The 22,913-nt window shown below is 40.7% G+C and overlaps 1 protein-coding gene across 6 annotated transcripts in view; it reads right to left on the bottom strand.

Moving 5' to 3' along the window:
- Window positions 1-22,913, bottom strand: part of ADAM23 (ADAM metallopeptidase domain 23) — a 151,839-nt gene that overhangs the window by 37,790 nt on the left and 91,136 nt on the right. For 3 of the 6 annotated variants that reach the window (XM_070242155.1, XM_070242156.1, XM_001918018.6), the window contains exons 8-17: window positions 22,213-22,289; window positions 20,652-20,717; window positions 13,632-13,703; window positions 11,051-11,214; window positions 10,022-10,106; window positions 8,998-9,088; window positions 6,714-6,762; window positions 4,597-4,696; window positions 1,509-1,580; window positions 818-907 (exon numbers count right to left, since the gene is read on the bottom strand). In XM_070242155.1, the coding sequence (XP_070098256.1) occupies window positions 818-907; window positions 1,509-1,580; window positions 4,597-4,696; window positions 6,714-6,762; window positions 8,998-9,088; window positions 10,022-10,106; window positions 11,051-11,214; window positions 13,632-13,703; window positions 20,652-20,717; window positions 22,213-22,289 (866 nt within the window). Of the gene's footprint in view, window positions 1-817; window positions 908-1,442; window positions 1,581-4,596; window positions 4,697-6,713; window positions 6,763-8,997; window positions 9,089-10,021; window positions 10,107-11,050; window positions 11,215-13,631; window positions 13,704-20,651; window positions 20,718-22,212; window positions 22,290-22,913 lie in introns of all 6 variants that reach the window. The other 3 variants (XM_070242154.1, XM_023622491.2, XM_023622492.2) reach the window with 1 other exon arrangement.

Here is a 22,913-nt window from a genome sequence, read left to right as displayed (position 1 = left end):
ACACAGCATTTTGTTTGTCTGGGAAGGGGGTGGGTAAAAGACGAAGGAAAGAGCCTGCTCCCTTCAAGCAATTTATAATCTGGGAGGGGAAACAAGGCAAGTATAAACTAAGCGAGAATCTTCTCGAATACCATAATGCATAACACCCTTTGGTATTGAATAAAATAATAAAATCATGTAATTTTATGGTTATAAGGAATATTAGAGGTTTTATAGATGAGAAAAAGGAAGACTGAAAAAATGACTTTTCAAAAACTAACTGGAGGTCTCTGCAGATGGAAGTAACTGTGTCCACACACAGGCTGTGTATAGACACATACAAACAGACAGACAGACACTGCTCCCTCATCTGGCATTCTTGCCTGTATAAGGAATTTAAAAAGCCAAATGTGAAAATATGAGCACTAGATTTTAGGCTCAAGGTCTAAAATAAATTAGGGTCAGTTTTAAAGAAAAATGTTCTAAGTAGGCCATATTATTCAAAAGATCACAGGAAGTGTCCGTCTTCTCTTCGGCCATTTAATCTGGTTTTCACTCGTGTTAGCAGGGCAATCCTGGACGTTTACTTCGATGGAGTATAGGATCTTTTCTTAGGGAGGCACTGGAGGACAGGACGGCTGATAGTCAATCTCAGTAAAGACAAATGTTGTGACCCACAGAAAATGGGGAGATGTATTGATTCTACAAAATTGCCAGGCTAATATGCACACTGTCAACCAACAAGTTTGTGAGAAGCTATACAAACGCTCCATGTCCACCCCGAAATACTTGGCCAACATGTCAGTGGAAAGCAAGATGAAACCGCCAGGGAACTCACAAGGCAGGAGGTGCTGTTACAGCAGGGCCCGTCGCTGCAGTGAGCCCCGTTGGAGAGCGAGCACTTCTTACAGCACAGCCCGTAGCACTCCTGCAGGAGACACGCACGTGAGTAAGACAGGGAACACCACCGGCCGCTCAACGTTCACTCCACGTGTGACTTACACATAACCCAGAGGAAGAGATTTGTACAACAGTTAGCAAAAATTTCAAGAAACAATTAACCACTTTAAACAACGACAGATTCCTTCCTGCCATATTCCTCAGCAAAGTATTCTCTTCTATCACAGGGCTTCTCTACCAAAAAGCCAGCTTATTTCTTAGCAGTCACCCCACCTTTGGTGAGCCCTACTACATCCTTAATACTCAATCTAGTTTTACAAAGACAAAAATAATACACAACAAGAAAGAATGTTTCATGAGTTAGTAAAACTTGCCCAAGATGAATAGAGCTATGAATTTTTAAGAGGTAGGGAATTTGATTAGAAGAATTCATTAGGTTTTCTCAGATGGGGCCATAAGGATATGATTAATTCTAACGAGTCTGAGCTGACACCAAGCGCTGATGAGAGAGATCAGAGAGCAAGGCAGAAGGATCACAGTGCAGCACAGCACAGGCTTCTCACCCCTACTGTTCGCGTTTGCTCTGGGTGGGAGCCGAGCTGAAGGTCGAAGAGATCTCCTATACCTACCACATGGAAGCCACAGTCACACTCCTCCCCAGCTTCCACATATCCATTCCCACATTCCGTGGGCTCAAAGAGCTGGAAGAGATCAGGGAGAGAAAGGGAAAACGTTTCAATTTATCATGGAAAATCGACATACCCATCGGCCACACACATGGCCCTATAATCAGCTATCACGCGATATTCCTCTGTGATCTGTGGTTATCGCATCTTATAAATGACGTCTGTGTGGGAAATACTGTTCACTTATTAATAACACTTCTGAAAACCTATTTTAAATGGGATAATGTCTCGTGGAGGATTCTCTGGCGGTGGGCTCCAGAGACGACCTCAACCATTAGAGCCACTTTCTACGGAGATCAGCTGTCAAGAGGAGCCGATCACTCTTCCTATTTGCTAATGGAGCTAAAATGCACTGCTCGTGAACTCACAGACACCTAATTTGCTGACTTATCTCAAGGCAGCTGAGAGGATATAAAAATTGTCAAAAGATAAAAAAGCTTCGGTCACAGCCAAACGTGATATATACAATCAAGTAAATGCAAATAAACTTAGGGAAAAAATCCACGCCCATCATTCTCACTGAAAATAAATCTGCACTGTCTGAAGCATATTAAGTAAATGTGCAGACGAATGCAAAGAGGCATAGAAATTTCTCAACCATTCCTGCAGCAATGGAAGAGTCAGATTTCTAGAATAGTCCAACCTGCCGGTGCTATGAACTTGCTGGCCAGATAAACTGTATTGCAGGCCAATTGTTGAGGCAGTTGATTCTTTATGAGAAACATTTGTATTTCTCATCACCTGGGGCAAGTTTCTCACCTGGTGAAGACTGGAATAGTACATCCCAACCCAAATGCTCGGAGCCACGAATGTGAGAGGGAGAAAGAGACACTCCCAGCAGCCACACACCCCAGGAAGGGCTGCCTTCCACTGAGCCCGCCTGGGGAAGACCTGATGCTCCCTCCACTGCTAGGAAGGGAAAGCGATCACAGGAAGCAAGAAGGCTTCCAGGAGACTTGGGTCGGACTCTCCCGTGGGGAGTCCAGTGGGTGAATCAACAGTCCTAATCTCTGAAGTATTTTGATCAGCAGGGAGAAGAAAATGGAAAAAGGAAGGGCAGATTGGAACATGGCTAGCGCTCTCAATCAGGCCTCCCATGGAACCGCCTCCTGTATTTCTTCCCTAGTACCCTCCTGCCACCTTGAGGCAGGTCCGTCACAAACCAGACGTAGAACATGGCAGTTGGGAAGGCTCCCGTAGCACAGAGAAGATGCAAGCAGATAATGTGAAAATAACCCGTCAAACACACATACGTACATTCATCGATCGACTAGGAACACCTGGAAAACAGTCAGTTCTTTGATACATACATGTCAACTATTCCACTGGAATGCACAGCAGCTTTTTCTTAAGCATTCTAATACATAGTTTAAAAAGCAATAATTCCATATTTACTAACTTTTAAAATTTAAGATGTAGAGTTATTTTTATTTAGTTTCCAAGTTATCGGAATAACTGTCTTTCTCCTCACAGGCGATTTCTGAAACCTAAAGGTGGCTCACCATCTTTACACACGCATCAGAAATCTTAAGCTTTCCAAACAACTCAGCGTTCTTTCCTCAGGCAAGATGCTTATAATTAGCTGAGGAGCTGCAAGGCAGGTAAAATTAGCCACGTATACTGCAATTCAAAAACGCCGGCAGCTCACATTAATTCACCATTACTCATTTCACCCGTTTTAAACACTCTGAAGCTTTCACATACTGTCGCAGTGAGATGAATGCCATGAGAGCAGGGGGCTGAGTTTAACGACACAAGGTCGCTTTAAAAGACCTGTTCTCTTTCCTTACTGAGATTTTAGACAGACGTCAGGCTTCAAGCCACCATCCCGACTACGGCAGTATCACTTAATTATGGGGAGAGGAATAAATTACCCTGTCAGTTATTCACATTAGTCACCAACTTAAAAAAAAAAAGGCTGACATGATTTCACTGCTGTCTCAATTTGCAGGGTATTAAACATTTTGTACAGCAATGGACTGTATTTGAGTTATGAAGTAGTACTTTAAAAGGAAATATGGGATGTGCAATGTTAGCATTTCTATACCATGTGCTAATTAGCATCCATCCTGTCTTTTTGCCTTTTGAGCAACTTCATTTCCAAATACGCCACTTTAGGTCCATAGTCCCGTATCCCAAAGCTTTAGAGCTGGTGAGTTTGGGAACTCTGGCTTTGCTGGATTTTAGAAAAGTGTGATGCATTTACCATGTTCTCTGTAATAACCCTGAAGGGCCTGGTGCACACCCTTTAATCAAACACATTAACGTTTCTGCAGTAAGACATGAATATTTACGTGAACGGGGATAATACAGATTTTCAGGTCAGGACAAGTTTTACTGTCCAATGTGTTTTCTGGAAACTTACAAAAAACACTTCCAATTTTTAGAGCTTTTTTTGAGTTAAGGAATTGTGGGTAAAGGATTGTGGCACTGTATATACATATTTTGATGAAATACACTTGACCATGTGGACCTTTCCAGGTAGAGACTGTATATTATAAATACATCTATGTATTTATGGAATCCATAAATACCTGGGGCCATTTTCTGGCTAGCTGATATTAGCAATGCTTCCTGTCTGGGAGATTAGACCACTCAAAAAAAAAAAGAAAAGCCAAGAAATTAGTTACTCCTCTAGAATGTCAAGGGGAAACTGAACTTTTGTCAGAAAAATGGGTTAAAGTAAGACGTCTTAGCCTAACACACGAACTCTTAGCAGCAGGTTGAAAACCCTCACATGAACATTTCAAAGGTATTTTAATTGAAGGATTGTTTGCTTGCTTGTTTGTTTGTTTTGAGGAGGGGAGCGCTGGGGAGAGCACCCAGCCCTGGAAAACCAGAGATTCGAAAGAGCGAAACTGTGGGTCTGTCACTCTGTAAACAGGACTCGGTCTGCAACATGATAACGCCCCTTGTAGCTACGTATTCATCTGACTGACAAGAAACTTCCTTCCAAGACAAGCACCTGAGACTTAGTGCTGCTCCACCTTAAAAAAATTGGAGACATCATCGAATCTTCTAAGTCACTCACCTTTGTTGGCCTGTTGAAAAGGCAGGCGCCACCCCCTCTCTGCAGGAAGTCTCTGTACTCGAAAATGCTGCACTTTGAGAACTTCCGGGAATGAGACACCCTGAGGAAACAAAGAATCAATTATGTAAATGATCTACCCAAAGCAGTCATCAGCGAAGAAAATTAAAACCCTTGAATTAGAACAAAATGTTCACTCTGGGTCCAGATGATTCTACACAAATTTTGACAAGGCACTTATGTTCAAACTGCCAAATAAGTGTGTGTGCTAGAGTTTGTAAAAATAGAAATTCAAAGGCCATCGCAGATTTGGGGGCCTGGGTTACAACCCTTCTGTGCTTGGGGGTGAAAGTGTTGAAAAGCTCATCCTGAAACTTCTCCCTCTAGGCTGCATTTCAAAACGTGGTCCTTTTCATTTGCGAGTCTCAGCAGAGGCAAAGACGCAGGCCTCGTCCAGAATGAAGGGAGCTGGGGAAGGCCTAGTCCCGCTCTGGAGGAGGGAGCCGCGAGGTCAGCCCGTCAGAGCTGGATGCAGGCTCAGCAGCACAGTTCACGCCCACAGGACCCCGAGAGACGGGAGACCGTCCACACACGTATCTACATACACACACTTCTACTGCACATACACACAATAATGGGCAAGATCCCGTGAAGAACAGCTCCTTATTCTCAACTTCAAATACTATTTGGTGATATTCATGATTTAGTAGGAATATAACATGAGCCTCTCTGTGATTTAATTAATCAAATTACAATCTGTGTGTTAGTACAGATGGGAATATTATACACATGGTCAAGGTCACACTGAATCATACATAATGATTCCTTGGGCATATTTGTACTAGCTCTTGATTTGAGCGTGACAGGCCACCTATTGTGCGCTGTAATTCTGTAGCTCTGTGTATCCTGATGTACGAGCGCAGTGTATGGAAGTAGGTAAAAACTGCCATTGGGGACGGTCGTCTCTCACTCTAACTATGCAGAAATGTACACTTGAGAAAATACATATGAACTTTAAACAGTTTTGTTATACCCTATGGGCAGTCAGTCCAAAATTTCATTTAGAAACTGGGAGTTTAGAAGACTGAAGACATCTCCCTCCGGAACCAACATCATAATGGTTACCTTCCTACAGCCATCCGAGGCCATAATGATACTAAACTATGGGACAAAAGTAAGGGGCCACGACTGCCAACAGTCTCAAGTTTAAACTGCATTTCCAGAAACACGTGTTCTAACACAGCAGGCATAATGGCTGACTCTCTCTGCAAACCCCGGGCTCAGGGGCTCTCGTCCCCACGAGCTGGCCTCCTGGAGGAAGCATGAGGAAGGGGCAGCGTACAGGGAGGTCAGGGCCTCTGGCAACTGGGGCCCAAAGGGTGGAGGCAGGACCAGAAACGGCCTGTGGTGAGCGGAGGTCTGCCCTGGGCAAAGGAAGGAGAGGCCTGTGGGTGAGAAACCCTCCCATCTACTAGGGTTGGCTCCAGCTCAGGGGGCGCCGGGCAGCAGCTCCCGTGGGGCAGGCATCCCGGGGAAGAGGGCAGTGTTTCCAGGCCTCGGTTCATGGACGCAACGGCAGCTCTGGGGCAGCCTCTCTAGTTCCCAAAGTAACCATAGAAAAAGAGAGGATCCAGGTGAGAAAGTGCTCAAAGTCTGTCAAGCAGAAAACTACCTAATGTAGACGCAATCAATCTGTCTTACAAAAAAGTGTTATTGACTGTATAAGTGGCACAGTACAATTTCTATTGCACGTATATTTACGAGTACTTTAAAATATAAACTGATGACTGAATTGATTTTCACTGACAACCAGCTTTTATTCTAAGTGTACCAAAAAATTAATGCCCCTACTAAACTTAGAAGCGTTTAATAATGTGCTTCCTTTAAGGGTTAATAGACGTAGAGGTTGTTACTATATTTTACTTTTATCACCAACTTTAAACGAAACACTAAAATATAAAGTGAATTAACCCTTTACTTTTAAAACACCAGATAATTAATTATTGAGTTTATACTAAAGGCTCAGTCTGGAAGAGCAGGACCTGCGAGGCTGTGTGTCTCATTATATGCAGCAATTTTAGCAAAGGCGTGTGTAAAATGCATGCATAGTAAAAATTTACCCCGTTTCCTCCATGATGCAGCCACCCCAGGATTCTGTGCAGTCACATTCTAGTCCAAGGAAACAATCAGAGAGACAGAGGAAAAGGGGACAACAAAAGTCACATCTTTAATTTGCACTGAAATAATTCCTATCACCAATTCCACATCAAATAGGCACAGAATGTGAAGTCTCACCAAACAAAACCTACTTCTTTTCAATCAATATTTCTTTATCCTTTCCAGCCATATAGATCACTTCCTAAGACAACAGCTGGCGAGAAATAAAATTGCGCCTGTCTTCATTTTTGTAACTCAGAGAACTCAACCAAGTTCCTAGTTCCAATGTTTAATGAAAAGTATACTGGTTTAGAAACCAGAGAGCCAGAGTGCTGGTCCTGGCTCCCCCTGAGAGGGAGCCCCATAGGCACCTGACTCGGCATTTCTCGGGTCTCAGTGTTTCCACCTCTAAAATGGGGAAGGCATCCCCCAGAGTGCTTCCGGGGCTCACATGGACGGCTCGCTGGTGTGCTCTCAGAACTGTAATGTTCCATTGCACAAACGCAATGAGTCGCCACCAAGTCCTTTAACAGAGCACACTGGAGGTCAGAGAAGGCAATTTGCTAGAGGCACGGCGAGGATGGGCCAGAGACATGAATAAAATTGTGCTGAAAGGCTCAGGGTAAGAGAGCAATCCAAAATAGAAGTGTAAATAATCATTCAAACTAAATACCAATCATCAACTTGATGTAGATACCGTAGATTGGCATATTAATGTTGTGATGGCTTGCTCTTTTCATTTATTTCTTCCTATTCTCTTTTCTATCATAGATAAAGATATTTTTAAAGAAAGATTTCCAAATGGGTTTAAGAAACTCAAAGTTCAGAACTAGCGAATTATCTAGTTAAGTAAACAATTCACAAATGACTTAAGAATTTTAGGAGGAAGGAGCTGTACCAGGCGTCAGTGATGAAGCCTATTTCTCATGCTACCCTAGCATCCACCTGGGTAACACATCTCAGTGGACCCCACACTGGCCTCTTCCTGCCTCCACGGTTTTCAAACAAAGTCGTAAGCCTGGTCCTACTCCTTTCTGATTCCAAGGCATCCATGCCAGGGAATGAAACCTGAAACACCTCCTTTCCTGTGCACCATGCATTTCCCGGGGAAAGCCAATACTCCGAGCCAGATATTAATAAAGGAAAGTTTGTAGAGATTTGCTAAATGCCACCAGACTTAATACACCCATAAAGCGATGAATATGCCCACAAAGGGGAATCTAGACACCCCTAGATGTATATTTTGTTTCAAGTTTCCATAATACTATGTCTTAATGACACTTATTTGATACTGACAATTATTTGATAGTAGTCAATAAAGTATAAAATACAGACTGATGTTAAGGTAGCTCTCTGTGCTTTTCTTCTCTGGGGACGGAGGAGGGAGACCCTCACTCTGGTGTCTGATATTTTCACAGGGGTAGTAGACTTCCGCTTAACTCCCGGTCAAGAGAATAACCTGAGTGAACCTCAGTCCTTCTTTCCTCAGCATTGCATCACGTGGGCCCTTGGCACTTCTCCCTTCTGCCAAAAGATGCTTTAGAAATTATATTTTACTACTGTGTTGGTATAAAGAGGAATCAAATCCAGGTTGGATTTTCCTCTGACTTTACAAGAAATTTAAAATTTTCACAGACCCCTAAAACTATCGGGGGCCTTGGACACTTTGCCACTGGAAACTTAGCCCTGTCTTCCCATCCAGCTCTCATCTGACCAGGGAGGACAGTGGCCCCGGCAGGCCCCGGCTGTTCTCCTACTCGTGGGATCTGCGGCCCTGTTGGGCCTTCCTGTGATGGGGAAGCTTCTTCCCCAGCTCTTCCGATGGGACCGGTGGGTACATTTAATTCCAGCAGGTGGGTAGGTTTAGAGTTTGAGCTCCCAATCCAACTGCGCTCTTATTACACTTGCGACGGAGGTTCATCTGGCACCTTGAGTGCACACTCCAGGGGGGAGAACCCAGAGGGAGAGTCCTCACCGCGCATCCCCGAGTCTGCAGAGTGAGAAAGAGCTGCTCACCCTCTGAGAAAACGAGCGTGACTTTACAGATTTTGAAAAGGACATTTCTACAACCCAAATAGATTAATAATTACGTAAGTTGCTCATTTTATAATGTTTTTTTAGAGGAAAGAAATACACTGCTATTAAACTATAACGACTCAGGAATGAAAAATATTTATTTATTGACTGGACATGCATTATACAGACAGAATGGCACAGGAAAGTGAGTAAGAAGGTCAATGTACATACTTGGCTTTCGGCTAGAAGGTTCCCATTGGATTCCAAGGTTTTGAGCCAGGCTCTGCGACAATACTTGTGCCACTGCCATTGGAAGACCATACTGTTTTCAGAGTTGAAAGTGTGTGGGAAACATTTGAGAGAGTGCACAAAGCTAGTTATTATTTCTTAATCATTACACATATCATCTCAGTTCCCTAACAGAGCCTCGTGGCATCAAAGGATGGGCTCTATGCTCCTCATCACTTCTTCCTCACAGCTGGGCCCAAAAGCAGACAGCCTCTCTGACTATGTGGCACCTCTCACGTTGAAACATCAAATACAAGTGATAAAAGGCTGTGCCCCCATTCAACTCATACCAAACCAAGAATAAATTCAACTCACTACAAACATGCCAAGAGGTCTCCAGTTGGGATGGATACTGGGATAACCTGGCAGAATATTCTCTGGTATTGATCAGGGTTTAGATATAGCTGGTTCAGCTTTTGGGTGCCGTTGCCAACTTTTATAAGAATTTCCTTTATATGAATGAAGGCACCAAAATCCAAACAATGAGATTAAGGAAATATTTGCTTCATTTAATTCTAAAGATAGTTAGGTAGAAGGTATAAAGATGAAAGATTTACATAGGGAGAAAACAAAGATGCTGATTAGATACAATCATAGACTCTGATTTAAATGAGTTAAAGCTAACACGGGCAGAATGAGCATTTAGCTTTGAAAACAAGTTATGAGAGAAGGATTAATAAGCTTATAAAAACTTATATATAGAGGCCAAAAAAATCTCTGGGCCAATCTTTGGCTTGCATTTGCCCAATAATTGGGAAAAACTATCATTATAAAATGAAGCAATACCTCTTTTCTAACATGGAAGACCACTTCGGGTCCTACTTACTAACGTAAACCCACTCATGCTATATTCTCAATGTCACCGTCACCCTAAATAAGCCTGAGAGGGACGTAAACTAGGCCACAGGAAAGAAAAAGATCAGATGCAAAGACAAAACTCTGCTGGAAGAAAACTGATAAAATTTACCTCATTCACACCAACTCCCCTTGTGCGAGAACAGACGCCTCCAAAGTAGCTCAGGCTGCTTCTCTTATAGTGGAACGTCACACGTCTTGGGGACAAGAGAAGTGCTATTAGGAAATCAATGTACCGACCATGATACAAACTCTCCCACAACATGTCACTCACTCTCCTGTGCCGAAGACCCCAAACTCACCCTTCTTTGAGAAGTCAAAAACTGTTTTAAATACCTTTAAATTTACGTCACGTTAAATAACCCCAGTTGAGCCAGTATTAGTTGAGCACCTACTAACCACTGGCACAGGAATTGAGGCACAGTGGTAAACAGACCAGCGCTTTGACTTTCTTCTAGGAGGAAATATCTAGCAGTTATGCAAAATATTGCTGATTATTACAAACTGCTGATCAAAGGCTGAGAGAAAAGACAAGAAAGAGGAAAGGTGAGAGGAAAGGAAAGAGGACTCGCTTGGTCTGATTCTGGGACAGATACTTGAGGACTGTCTGAAAACAGCTTCGCCTTGAGTGGGGAAGAGAACAGCTTACTATATCATAAGAAAGTATGGTACCCTTTTCCTTAGGGATAAAAATCTCAATTTTATTCAATGGTTCACCTCAAAAGACTATACTTCCTAGCCTCACTTGCAGCTAGGTGTGGCCATGTAACTAAGATCTAGCACATGATTTGTTGGTGAAATTGATATGTGCAGCTTCCAGGAAATCAGCTCTACGGGAGCTAACTCAGCTGGAAGGAGTGCCCTTTGGCACTCCTCCCTGCCTGAGATTCCTGCTGCCTGTTGTGATGGCTGGAGCACCAGCAGCCATCTTGAATCATAAGTTGACCTTGAGAATGGAAGATCTGGAAGTAGGAACGACTGTGGAACCCCCATCTCAACACTGGACAGCCTACCTTCATGCTTCCTATACAACAGAGAGAGGACTCAACATCAATCTTGTTCAAGATCAATACATTGATATATAACTCAACTGATAAAAGGGATAGAGACAAATGTCAAACCATAGACTACCGGTACATACGAGATGAGGTGCACAGCATCAGCATGCTGCTTGATCCGCTGCCGGTATTTGGAGAACTCATGGAGCATCTGCACAGGGTTGGTGGTGATGTCAATATGATCCTTCTCAGTCCAGGTCTCTACAGCCACCAGGACAACCCTGGTATTGAGCTGCTCCTTGTAAATCTGAGGGTAGACAACAGGACAGGTGCAGGAGGAAAACACTGGGTCAGACATGCACAATCAGTGATTCAGAGTCAGCGGAGGGACGGGGGGAGGGGAGGGGAACACGAGGTCAGCATTAGCTCTTCATGGAGAATCCCCCTTCCTTTCTCTTTTCCAAGAGCAAAAACAAAGAACAATTCCACAACTTGGCCTCTCCTGCAAGGGGATTTCAATCCCGAGTCAGCACATTTAGGGGCCCAGCATCTCACTACAGACAGTGGGGATGTCAAGATTCTAAACTCTGGAGATAAATTCAAAACAGGGCTCAGTAAAGTCAGCTTCCAAACCTCGCAGGAGGGAATGGGTTGGGGCCTGGCCACGGCTCTGAGTAAGTGCAGTACGACCCGTTGGTCCTGCAGTATTGGAACGGTCACTAGGTCCTCGGACCAGCACCAACAGCGTGGCGGGTTTCCCCTGGAGGCCTTGTCATATGACAAGTACAAGAGCCCTGGGAGAGAGGCACGGACCTGAGGCCCACAGGGAGGAACAGCCTGCACCACCCCCTCCATCCTCACCACCGGGCGGCCTCACTCACAATGTCTAAACTGTCTTTCTGCTCTCTTTCTCTACTTTTGGCCCAATAGCTAAATAACTCACACAACTAAGCAATTTCAATGAAGGTTGTCATTTTGTCCTATTTTCAAGCTATTTGAGAAAATGATGGATGATCTTTGAAGACAGTGAGGAAAGGAAATATTATCACATCTAAAGCAACCTGGAGCTGTAACGAGTTTACAACGAGGAACGAGTGAAACGTAACGTCTTTTAAAAATTACTTGGTCGGCCCCAGAAGCTTGTATGATAACCCAAAATAAAAACTTCTCTTTGCAAGACGTGATTCTATTAAATCACGGTGAAACGTCTAACACAGAGACGCTCCAGAGTAAACAGCTGTGGCAAGGGACAAGCTGTGCTTAAGTTCTCTTTTCCATATTCACTTATAGTTTTCCTCTGAGAAGACTGACAAGAGCTGAAACCAAAGAAAGTTAATAAGCCGGGTATCAACTGGCTCTCCGAGTTTGAGCCCTAACTCTGCATGATACAGCGTGCCCATCCTCGCACGCTCTACCTGCGCTCTGCTGTGTCGGCCAGGTACGACACGTCATGAGTATTCACGATTGGAGGTGATTGGATTGTTTAAAAGGCAGGCAAGAGGGCAGTTCTTTGGAGAAAGTATCATTTAGATAGTTGGCAATTTATAAAAAGCTTTTTTTCGGGGCTGGCCCCGTGGCCGAGTGGTTAAGTTCGCGCGCTCCGCTGCAGGCGGCCCAGTGTTTCGTTAGTTCGAATCCTGGGCGCGGACATGGCACTGCTCATCAGACCACGCTGAGGCAGCGTCCCACATGCCACAACTAGAAGAACCCACAACGAAGAATACACAACTATGTACCGGGGGGCTTTGGGGAGAAAAAGGAAAAAATAAAAAAATCTTTAAAAAAAAAAAAAAAAGCTTTTTTTCCCAGTTAAGAGGGAACATACAGTAAATATCAGGTAAAAATATTTTTAGCTGAACAAGATAGCACTTTACATTAGAATACACAAAGAAGTAGTATACTATTTTTAAATTATGACTAGTCAAATTAAACTATTTATTGGAACATAATGAATAATATTCACATCTATCGAATTCTTACCTAAAGCAGGAAAAAGGAAGAAAATCTTAACTTTCATTCTCTATAACTTTGAGAGGCAAAAAATATCAATATGAAAGATTTGTAGTTAGAAGCCTTTGTAAGAAGATATATATTTTACTGTTTCTAATTAGTTTTATTTGAAGATTGCATTTAATTCTGTCATCTAGAAATAAAGTCTGAAGCATTCCACTAATGGGAACACTAAGAAAATAAATCTGGGTTCTTTTAAAAAATTTTTTTATATTTCTTCTATTCTCCAAACACACTCCACCTCAAGATATTGGTTCTTCTGCTATACATTTAAGACAATACTAGCTCATATATAAGACAATTATTAGTTCATATATTTAGGACAATTACTAGTTCTTTTGCCATATATATACACAGAACATATATCTCTTTTGCCATAAGCTCAACAAAGTCTCATTTGATGAGTACAATTTACACTCTTTTGGTAGCTCGTTTTCTCCACTATTTTTGTCCTTCCAGGCTTGGTGACAATGAGGTCTAGACGCGACTTGAAGCAATGCTAACACAGCTTTGGGATTCCAAGCATAACTCAACATCTCCCTAAACTCTGACACCACTGCTCTCGGTGAGGCAGACCACTCTGTAATTTCTCAGCCAGATGAGCTCAAGGATGGCACTTTTACTTTTGCCCAAGAAAGAACTGAAGTAACAAGCGAATAGCAATAACACCATTCCATCTTGAAAAAATAGGTTCAAGAAAACCAGGCTACTCACAGAATCCACAAGGTTGACCACAGACTTGGCAAAGTTGTTGGTGTGCGCATGAGAAGAGCGATATTTCTTATACTGGGGAAGAAAGACAAACCAGTCACTGCCAAGTCATCATTTAATGGTAAACTTCAAAATTCAGTACGAGCAGAAATCTCACAGCAGTAGAGGAAATGGAGATTAAAAATACAGAATTCAATGTGTGCCATGTTGAGTATGGTGGTTCTTACTTTGCTTCTCCGGCTAGCTGAGCACCTGCTCCAGTTCCGGGTACAGAGGGGGCCCACAGTGACCCGCGGGCAGAGCTTTACCCCGAGGAGAGGTTCATTCAGTCCTCACATCTACAAATGCAACCCTTCTGCTTCCACTGAGACCCTCCCCAGCTTATGAAGGGCTTAGAGCAAGAAATGCCGTCCGAGCCCTCCTTGCTCGACACTCAGATCAAGAACATGTCTCAGGCAGCACTTTAGACACTGTCCGTGGTATGGATGCATTTGTCACACATTTTAGGATATTCTTTGAGAGGAATCCCTCCCCAAACGGAGCCTTTTGCTTGTGACGGCTCAAAGTCAGAACAAAGAGAGACGAAAAGCAAAAATGAAGCACACCGATAGTCAGCAGTGTTTAGGGTTATTTATGATTACTTAAGGAAATTAATAGAATAATTATACAACAATGTCTGGAGGAATGCAGTTTTAGAAAAGAGGACATTTGAGAGCAAACGTCGACCACAGGGAGCTCATGCCCTTCCTGAGGAGAAAGAAAAACCTACTCAAAACTACCCAATGGGATTTCTACCATAAGTCTTTCAAATCTCTCTTCCATTATGATCACTAAAATAACGCAACGTTCATAAAGATCAAAAATATCTCTACACTGGAAATCCGTGATACTCTGTTCTCCTCCTCTGTCCACTTTCGCACTATAAATTTGTCACTCCCTTCATTTCAGCCTCTCTATCCCTGTTACCATGTCTTTTAAACAAAGAATATGTCTTCATGCTCACACACCTGATATCTATTTTTTATAACACACAGCACATTGACAACTCGTGATAAATGTGCAATAAGTCAGTATTGTGTTATTAGTAGCATTTATTAATTTATAACTGTTTATATATAACATTTGTTGCAGTGTGAATGTTTGTGTCCCCCCCGAGATTTATATGTTGAGATGGGAACCACCAAAGTGATGGTATTAGGAGGTGGGGCCTTGGGGGCTGCGTCGGTCATGAGGTGGAGCCTCACAAATGGGATTAGTGCTCTTACAAAGAGGCCCAGAGAGCTCCCTCACCCTCCTGCACTCGAGGACCCAGCAAGAAGGCAGCGGCTGTGAGCCAGGAAGAGGGCCCTCCCCAGAACACAACCATGCCGGCACCTGGACCTGGGACTACTCAACCTCCACAACTGTGAGAAATAAATGTCTGCGGTTTATAAGCCGCCCTGTCTGCAGTATTTCATTACAGCAGCCTGAACAGACTCAGACAGCATTACTGTTACTTTTTATGTCACTGCTACCGCCATGCATCATAATCTCACCCAAACTGTCTTCACAAGCTTTTTTACAGTAAACTTCAATCTATGCAAGTAACTGGGTCATAAAACATCATATTGATCTAAAAATTTTCAGGCACTTTAACAGGGTTTTGAAACTTAAAATAAAGAAGTTGCTGTAAATAGCTAAGGATTTTAAGTTCCCTAGCAAATTCCACAAGCTGAAAAATTTCAAAGATATCTTTTAAAGTAAAATTAATTTTTCAACATTAAGTCCTTTGGGGTGATGAACATGTTCTGGAACTATATGGAGGTAATCGTGGCACAACGTAGCAAAGGTACCAAATGCCACCGAATTGCACACTTAAAAAAAAGTCTGGACATTAAGAAGCACCCATGGCAAAAAGAGAGGACAGATATTAGCTGACACCTGTTCTAATGCAGTGGTGTTATGCACCTATTATGCTTCTGAACATTAATTTGTCCTTTTGGGGAACTTCTTTCTATAGCATAATGACCATGGAAAATATGACATGTAAGTTAAACAAATTAATAAAATGAAGTCTTTTTAAAGTCTAGCAAAAAGTGGCAAGTTCTTTATTTAGTGGGTATTTGTAATTTCCACCTCTCTGATTTTCCTTTTAGAAAGATTGCCCTGCCTGCTGTGGGGCGAGTGAATGGCAGCAGAGACCTGCGGGGACACGACTGCAGCAGTGCAGGCCAAAGGTGGTGACAGCTGGACCTCTGTGGAGAGAGGTGGGTGGACTCTTTGTGAAGACAGGGTTCCCAAGACTTGCTGATGTATAGGATGTGGAAGGTGAGGGAAGAGAAGAATAAAAGATGACTCCTAGGTTTTGAACTTGAATAGCTGGGGGATGGTGGTGCCATTTAAAGTAGTGAGAAAGATTAGGGGAAGAGAAAGTTAGGACTAAGGAACCAAGAGTTCTGACTTCGAATGTCCAGTGTGAGGTGCCCATCCAACACTGAGGTAGGGATGTCGAGGAGGCAGCTGGGTACTTGAGAAGGGAACTCAGCGGCTAGAGGTATAAAGCAGAGAGTGCTGAATTTAAAGTCGTGCTATTACGTAAAGACGAGACTGGAAGTGGGCCCTTTGGGTGAGAGTTATAGAAAGAAAAGAGAGCCCCAAACCAAGCTATGGAGCACTCCCATAATTCCAAAGGCCAAAGGCAAAAGACTAAGAAGAAATGGGTAGTGAGGGAGAGCTATTAAGATGAAGAAAATGCTTCAAATAGGTGAGAGTAACCAACTGTGTCCAATGCTGCTGAGAGTCGAGTCAGGCACGGACCAACAGTGACCATGAGATCTGGGCACTAAAGCTCCATTTAATTGAGCACCTAGGATTTACTAGGATCCATGACGAGTGTTTCTCTACAACAAATGTTTGCTCCTCACAACTCTATGAGGCGGGTGTTTTTATCCCTGTTTTATAAATGTGGAAAGTGGGGCTCAGAGAGGACAAATAACTTTGCCAAGATCAAACAGCTAGAATTCAGTGCCTACTCTGGGTTGAGATAGGAGATAAACTTTTTCAGTTAACAATTCTTACAAAATAGTATATGTATATTCTTAATAAATCATGATTATTGATGAGAACTCATAATTTGTTAGGTACCTATAAGATAGAGTGGTTTTTAAGCAAGGAAAATCAAATGAAGTTTACATTGAAAAATATTTGTTATCATTACATATTTGTACTTCTGGACTTACATGTAAAAATATAGCAAAAGTATAAGTAAAATATTTGTTTTTCATGCACTTTAAAATATTTCAACTAATTTTCTATTAGAATAAGGTTTTTAATATTTATATTTAGCTTAAGTGGTTCAAAGAAATGTTTGCAGACCTATATCAAGGCTATAATTGACTCATAAATTGGGTTCTGCCGCTCAGCTACCAAGAGGCTTTCCACAAAACCGAGAGATTTTTTTTTCCTAATTGAAAGCCACTGATAACAGGGTGATTATTCAAAATAAAGTAAGTGCATTTTTTCAGGAAGCCAGTATTAGGTTTCTCTGAATTAAAAAGGTAAGCTTGAATGGAAATGTAGGCAAAATGTTTCTATTTCCTGCAGGAATGAGAACTAATTTCGCACACAAAGAAAAATGTACAATCTCCATTTATGATAAAACTTACTTTCACATTTTCTGATCACTGAAAATAATCTACATTTAAAGCGCCAAATTTGCTTTTCCTTCCTGAACAAATAAAATCCTTAAGAAATTTGCTTTTTGAAAAAAATTAAAATTAGAGCTTGATTTTCAGCCCAAGGGTGACAGTTATCAAAATTACTGCCCTGTCTCACGTGGCATGAAGATTGTAAGATGAGTAATCTCAGTGCGATCATCACCCTAAAACCCAACAGCAAACCTCCAGACACTAAAAAATAGACACTAATTATTCTAGCTCAGCTTTACTTTCAACATGTGAATTTAAGTACTCTCATCCAAGTTTTCACTGTCTGTGGCAATCAAATTCAGATCTATCTTCATCTCACATAAAGCATACCTTAAAAAAGAATTTTTATCAACTCTCATAAGAAAAGGAATTCTGATAAAATGACACACTTGTTTGGACTATTATGGACTAGGATGTACCCTGGTCTTAAAGCAAAAGGAATATATTTAGTTCTATTGGCCCAGAGTAATATTTCTTTAAACAGTAGAAATCTTCTTAGGTAATTTCTTTCTACTTTAGGCAATATTACCACTCAAGATTAAAAACTTGCATTTCTTTTTCATTTCTTCACATACATTTCCTCCAAATTTATCAGTGCAAATTAAGTTCTTTTCCTGATTTCAAAAACAGAGGAATATATCATTCCTAGTTTTCACTCATTTTAATAACAATAAAGTGAATTACCAAGATTTACCATTAAAATATTTGGTAGCCTAAATAAGGTAACTTTATCACAGAATATATGGTATAATGTGTAGAAATTTTCCACATAAGAAAATATTTTAAAGGAGGATGCTATTTTATTATTCATAAAATAAAGACAAGATTATCTAAATGCTTCCATTTGAAAAGATAATAAATTTTTTTTTTTTTTAGGAAGATTAGCCCTGAGCTAACATCTGCTGCCAATCCTCCTCTTTTTGCTGAGGAAGACTGGCCCTGAGCTAACATCCATGCCCATCTTCCTCTACTTTTTTTTTAATATGTGAGAAGCCTGCCACAGCATAGCTTGCCAAGCAGTGCCGTGTCTGTACTGGGGATCCGAACCAGCGAACCCTGGGCCACCGAAGTGGAATGTGCAAACTTAACCGCTGTGCCACCGGGCCAGCCCCTAAAAAATAAATTTAAAATATATAATTTTATTTATATAAACTTCTCAAGTTTCCTATTTGCACACTTACTGAGATCTGCTCTCTGGTCGATAGCTTCACGTACCTCCCTAACAGAGCATGGTGGAACAAGAGACGTGGAACAACCAGTCATCCATCAACTACCAGCTACGTGTGAATGCACTTTGTGAATTTAAAGGCATCATATATATCTTCATTGATATTTCCCCTACCCCTACTTTAAAAGTATTTGTATAATGATGTTGGAAAAAGCTTAGGTTTCGAAAAGCCATAATTTCACAACGTGGCACAATGCTAAGGATTGAGAAGTAGCCGGAAAAAATCTCAATGTCTCAATCAACAAAAATAATTCAGATGAAAAAACTATCTTGGGGTTTCAAGCAATCACTCAGACACTCATATTTTAGCCTTCATTATCTAAAATGGCTCCCTAGACATTTAGTTTTCCTTTCTACCAGGGAAGACCTCTCCTAAATTATATGTAATTCTGAAAAATTCTGCTTCTTCTAACATATATCAAGCAATATATTTATTTTTTATTTTTTTAAATGTATCTCTTTAATTTTTTTTTTTAAAGATTGGCACCTGAGCTAATAACTGTTGCCAATCTTCTTTTTTTTTCTGCTTTTTTTCTCCCCAAATCCCCCCCAGCACATAGTTGTATATTTTTAGTTGTGGGTCCTTCTAGTTGTGGCATGTGGGATGCTGCCTCAACTTGGCCTGATGAGTGGTGCCATGTCTGCACCCAGGATCCAAACCGTTGAAACCCTGGGCTGCTGGAGTCAAGCAATATATTTAAAAGCTGCTGGTAAATAAAATAAACCTGCATATAAAATTAAGAGGTATTCTATTGAATAATATTCAGCATATTTGAATTAGTACTTGGTAATTAATAGAAAACAACTGTTAGAGTAGAGACTCAAAAGTTTAACTATAAATTGTCACCTTATTTCAAAAAATATTTGGTTTCAAGGCCCTTTCTAAGCAGGGTCTGTAGATGAGAATTTCATGCTGTCATTTTTGTACAAAACACAACCTCATCCTATAAGTCTACTACTCTAATTTTGACTTCCTCAACGTGAAACAAGGACTTAAAGATATTTGCAAAGCACTCTGAATTTGCATTGCAATCTTTTACGAGTTTTTCACCCATACCTGGATTTTAAGTATTCCTTAAAAGATTCTCATCTTTCCAGAAATGTAACTTAGTTTTCATAAAAACAACTACTCTTTGTCTTGGTGCATGCAATTTTTAATGTTAAGTTACGTAATTACAACAAATATTACAACTGGCCTGGACAGTTTGGGGAGTGTGGCACTGGGGTGTTGGAGCCCAGGTCACAAGAGCCACCGGACGTGTCTGTTCCGAGCTCCTCATCTAGCGACCTCACTTCGGTAGCTCGACATCAGCCATAGTGGGAGCGTTTACAGCTTGGATATCAGCAAACATTTCAAATCAAGGCTTTTTCTTCAGAGAGCCGGGTGTAAACACTGGTCGGCACCCCGCAAGGACAGGGTACACCAACAACCAGCCTACTGACCAAGATGCTACAGAACGCTCCAGGCTCCAGCCAAGATATTTCATAAGGGAAATGGTCAAATAGAGTACGGTAAAGAAAGTTTCTACTTTATCTCCATGAGGGGTCAATGGAGGGCAATAACTATTTTTCATGTCTTTTAAGAGTTACTGAAACGACACATTGAATCACATTTTACTTTGACAAAAGTAACATAACGCTATTCATCTTTCCCATATGTAAAGAAGAAAAATCATCAGTTAAAGATCAAGGCTTTATTATATATACTTATCTGCCACAAATGATAATAATTAGTATGGAAAAAATAAAATGTCAGCAGAGCAAAGTCAAGGAGGAAAATTAGAAAGCAGTAACCAAATACATAGATGAAGAAAAGTAGAGAATCAGAATTTTAAATGAAGACAAGTGAAAGATGCCAAATAGATAATTAAATTCATTAATTACAATCATTATTAAACAAAGGGAAAGTTTACAGTTGTGAAAATTCTATAAAACCTGGTGTTTCCAAACACTATGAGATAAATCAAGTCATTTAATATTTCCAAAACAAATCAAGCATCTAAACATCTTGGCCCTAATAAGTAATAAATAATGATGATACATAAAGTGAAATGCATTCTTTCTGAAGTAAGCTACTGGGTCTAAAACCTACTGATTCTGTATTCTTACCGTTTTATGATCATTAACAATCATGAGTTCCAAATATTTCATTTCTTCAAACACACCACGAGATGGCTGTGGAAAATAAAAATATAAAAATATACGGTCATAAGGGTGATTGATATAACATATCTCTGATGCTGACTGCTAAGTTGTAGCTTGACTCCGAATTTCAGAAGAACTCTTTGCTGCCTACTTCATAAACACCCTGGAAGAAACCTGGTCAGGGAAATCTAAAAAAGTGGCTATAAAGTGTGGGTAAGCATTCAAGTATTCAGAAAAGAGTCATATTTAACTATCATTAAAGTTCTCATCAAGATAGAGAACAGCCGTGTTGTTTTATATGAATTTTCATGTAAAAATATTCTAGAGAAAAATGTACAGTATAATTCTGTAAAAAATAAATAAATGTCAATTTCTTTGGCAATAGGATCTGATAAAAATATTCATATCTACTTAAAACTTCAAAGAAAATCTACTTAAAACTCATTTAATCAGAATAGCACATGGTCATTGATCAGTTTATATTTGATGGCAGTAGATTATAGTAAAATGTCAGTATCCTAGATAAAATTTATTATTACCAGCCACATCTTCAAGAGCAAGTAAGAAGAGATCTCTAAAAAAAAAAAAAAAAATATATATATATATATATATACATATACATATCCACGATCACCGTAATACAAAGGCAGGCTCATAAAAAAGAGGATGATTTAATCACTAACTAAGTTTTTGATGGCTGGTGGTCTACTTTTTTTCACAAAAAATACATCCAGCAAAACATTATCTAAAATGTGCAATTTCCAGTATAATTACTCATTAAGTTATCTAGTAAATTACCATGTAATCTATATGCTGTGGAATTAATTTTCAGTTACATAGCATTCACCATGTAATTACCAAACAGTCCCCATCATTACAGCTTTCTAATCTATTATGAAAAAGCCTAGGAACATAATTTCACTTACAAAGACCCTATACATTTATCAATACATGGGAGCCATACGACAGTCGCTGATTATATAATGACATGATTCTTACTTAGTAACTGCCATGATACTAATGGTCAAATGGATTCATTCCGTTCAGAAAAACATATCCAGCTTCAAAGTTTGGTATAGCAGAATTTTTAATTGGAAAGAAATTGAAATAAGTGTGACAGTCAACATTTCAAAACCTAACTCTTCCTCCTACATTTTTTGTTAGCAGACATGTTTTATATAATGTTCTATAAAACATATTGGGGAAAAAATGCCTGTACTTTCAATAGAAAAAGATACACTGCAATTTTCACAAGAAAACACTTTGAAAATAGAGCGAAAACAATACATTCCTTACATGACAACAGGGTTCACGGAACACTGTCCTCAGTTTCCACCGCCACAGGGAAACCCGAATAACAAGCAACATGCCTACAAGACTCAGATCACAGGGTGTTTGGGTTTGCTGTTTTTGTTTGTAAGAGGAGTCCCCAAATCCCAGCTGTTTTAGGTACACTTTGATACTGTAAGGGCAGGCCCCCATGCACTGAGGGAAACAGCGCCCCGGGGCTCAGTGCCACGCTTACATTCACGGCTCTCCTCCTCCTCCTCTTCAACCAGCGTAATTCAGACAGAAGGGGCCACTGCTCGCTGCCTCCCAGGCCTGTGTAAGCACAGAGGACCAAATTTACACTTGGCTGAATTTCAATGGGAGCGCGTTTTTAAAATATTATGCGAGGGAATAGCGGCATTGATCACATATGTCAACTCAAAGTCAACAAACTAAGATGAAAAAAGTATATGATCATTCAACTTTCACATTCTCATGGTCACAAATATAATGCACAGGTGTAACTTTCTTCCAAACATCCTCAAAAACAGGATGAGCTGTTCAAGACTCATTAGAATGTGTATATTTGACCTACAACCACCTGACCCTCAATGTCTGAAAATTTAGAATTCTACTATGCTTACTTCATTTTAGAATTAAAAATAATGTACAGCATAAGCTTCTGCATAAATAAAAGACTTTTGGCATTAAAATACCCAGGCCCTACTAACCCAAAAGAAGCTTTTGCCAACATCAGTGTGCTTAAGATGTCTCAGGACGAGAGCATGAGAGACAATACAAGTTTGCTAAAGAGCATAGCCCGCCAGGGAAATTTAAGGATGAAGCTCACTGTAAATTACTCTGTTAAATCTGGCCACACTCTCTGGTTTCTAACCTGGCTTTATTCCTAGGCTCCGTATTTCGCTCTTTCTGTTGGAATCACCTCTCTGTGCCTCA

The sequence above is a fragment of the Equus caballus genome, chromosome 18 (genome assembly GCF_041296265.1).
Source record: "Equus caballus isolate H_3958 breed thoroughbred chromosome 18, TB-T2T, whole genome shotgun sequence".
NCBI lineage: Eukaryota > Metazoa > Chordata > Mammalia > Perissodactyla > Equidae > Equus > Equus caballus.
The sequence above is the reverse complement of the archived record's forward strand: the minus strand, read 5'-3'. Positions and strand labels throughout refer to the sequence as shown.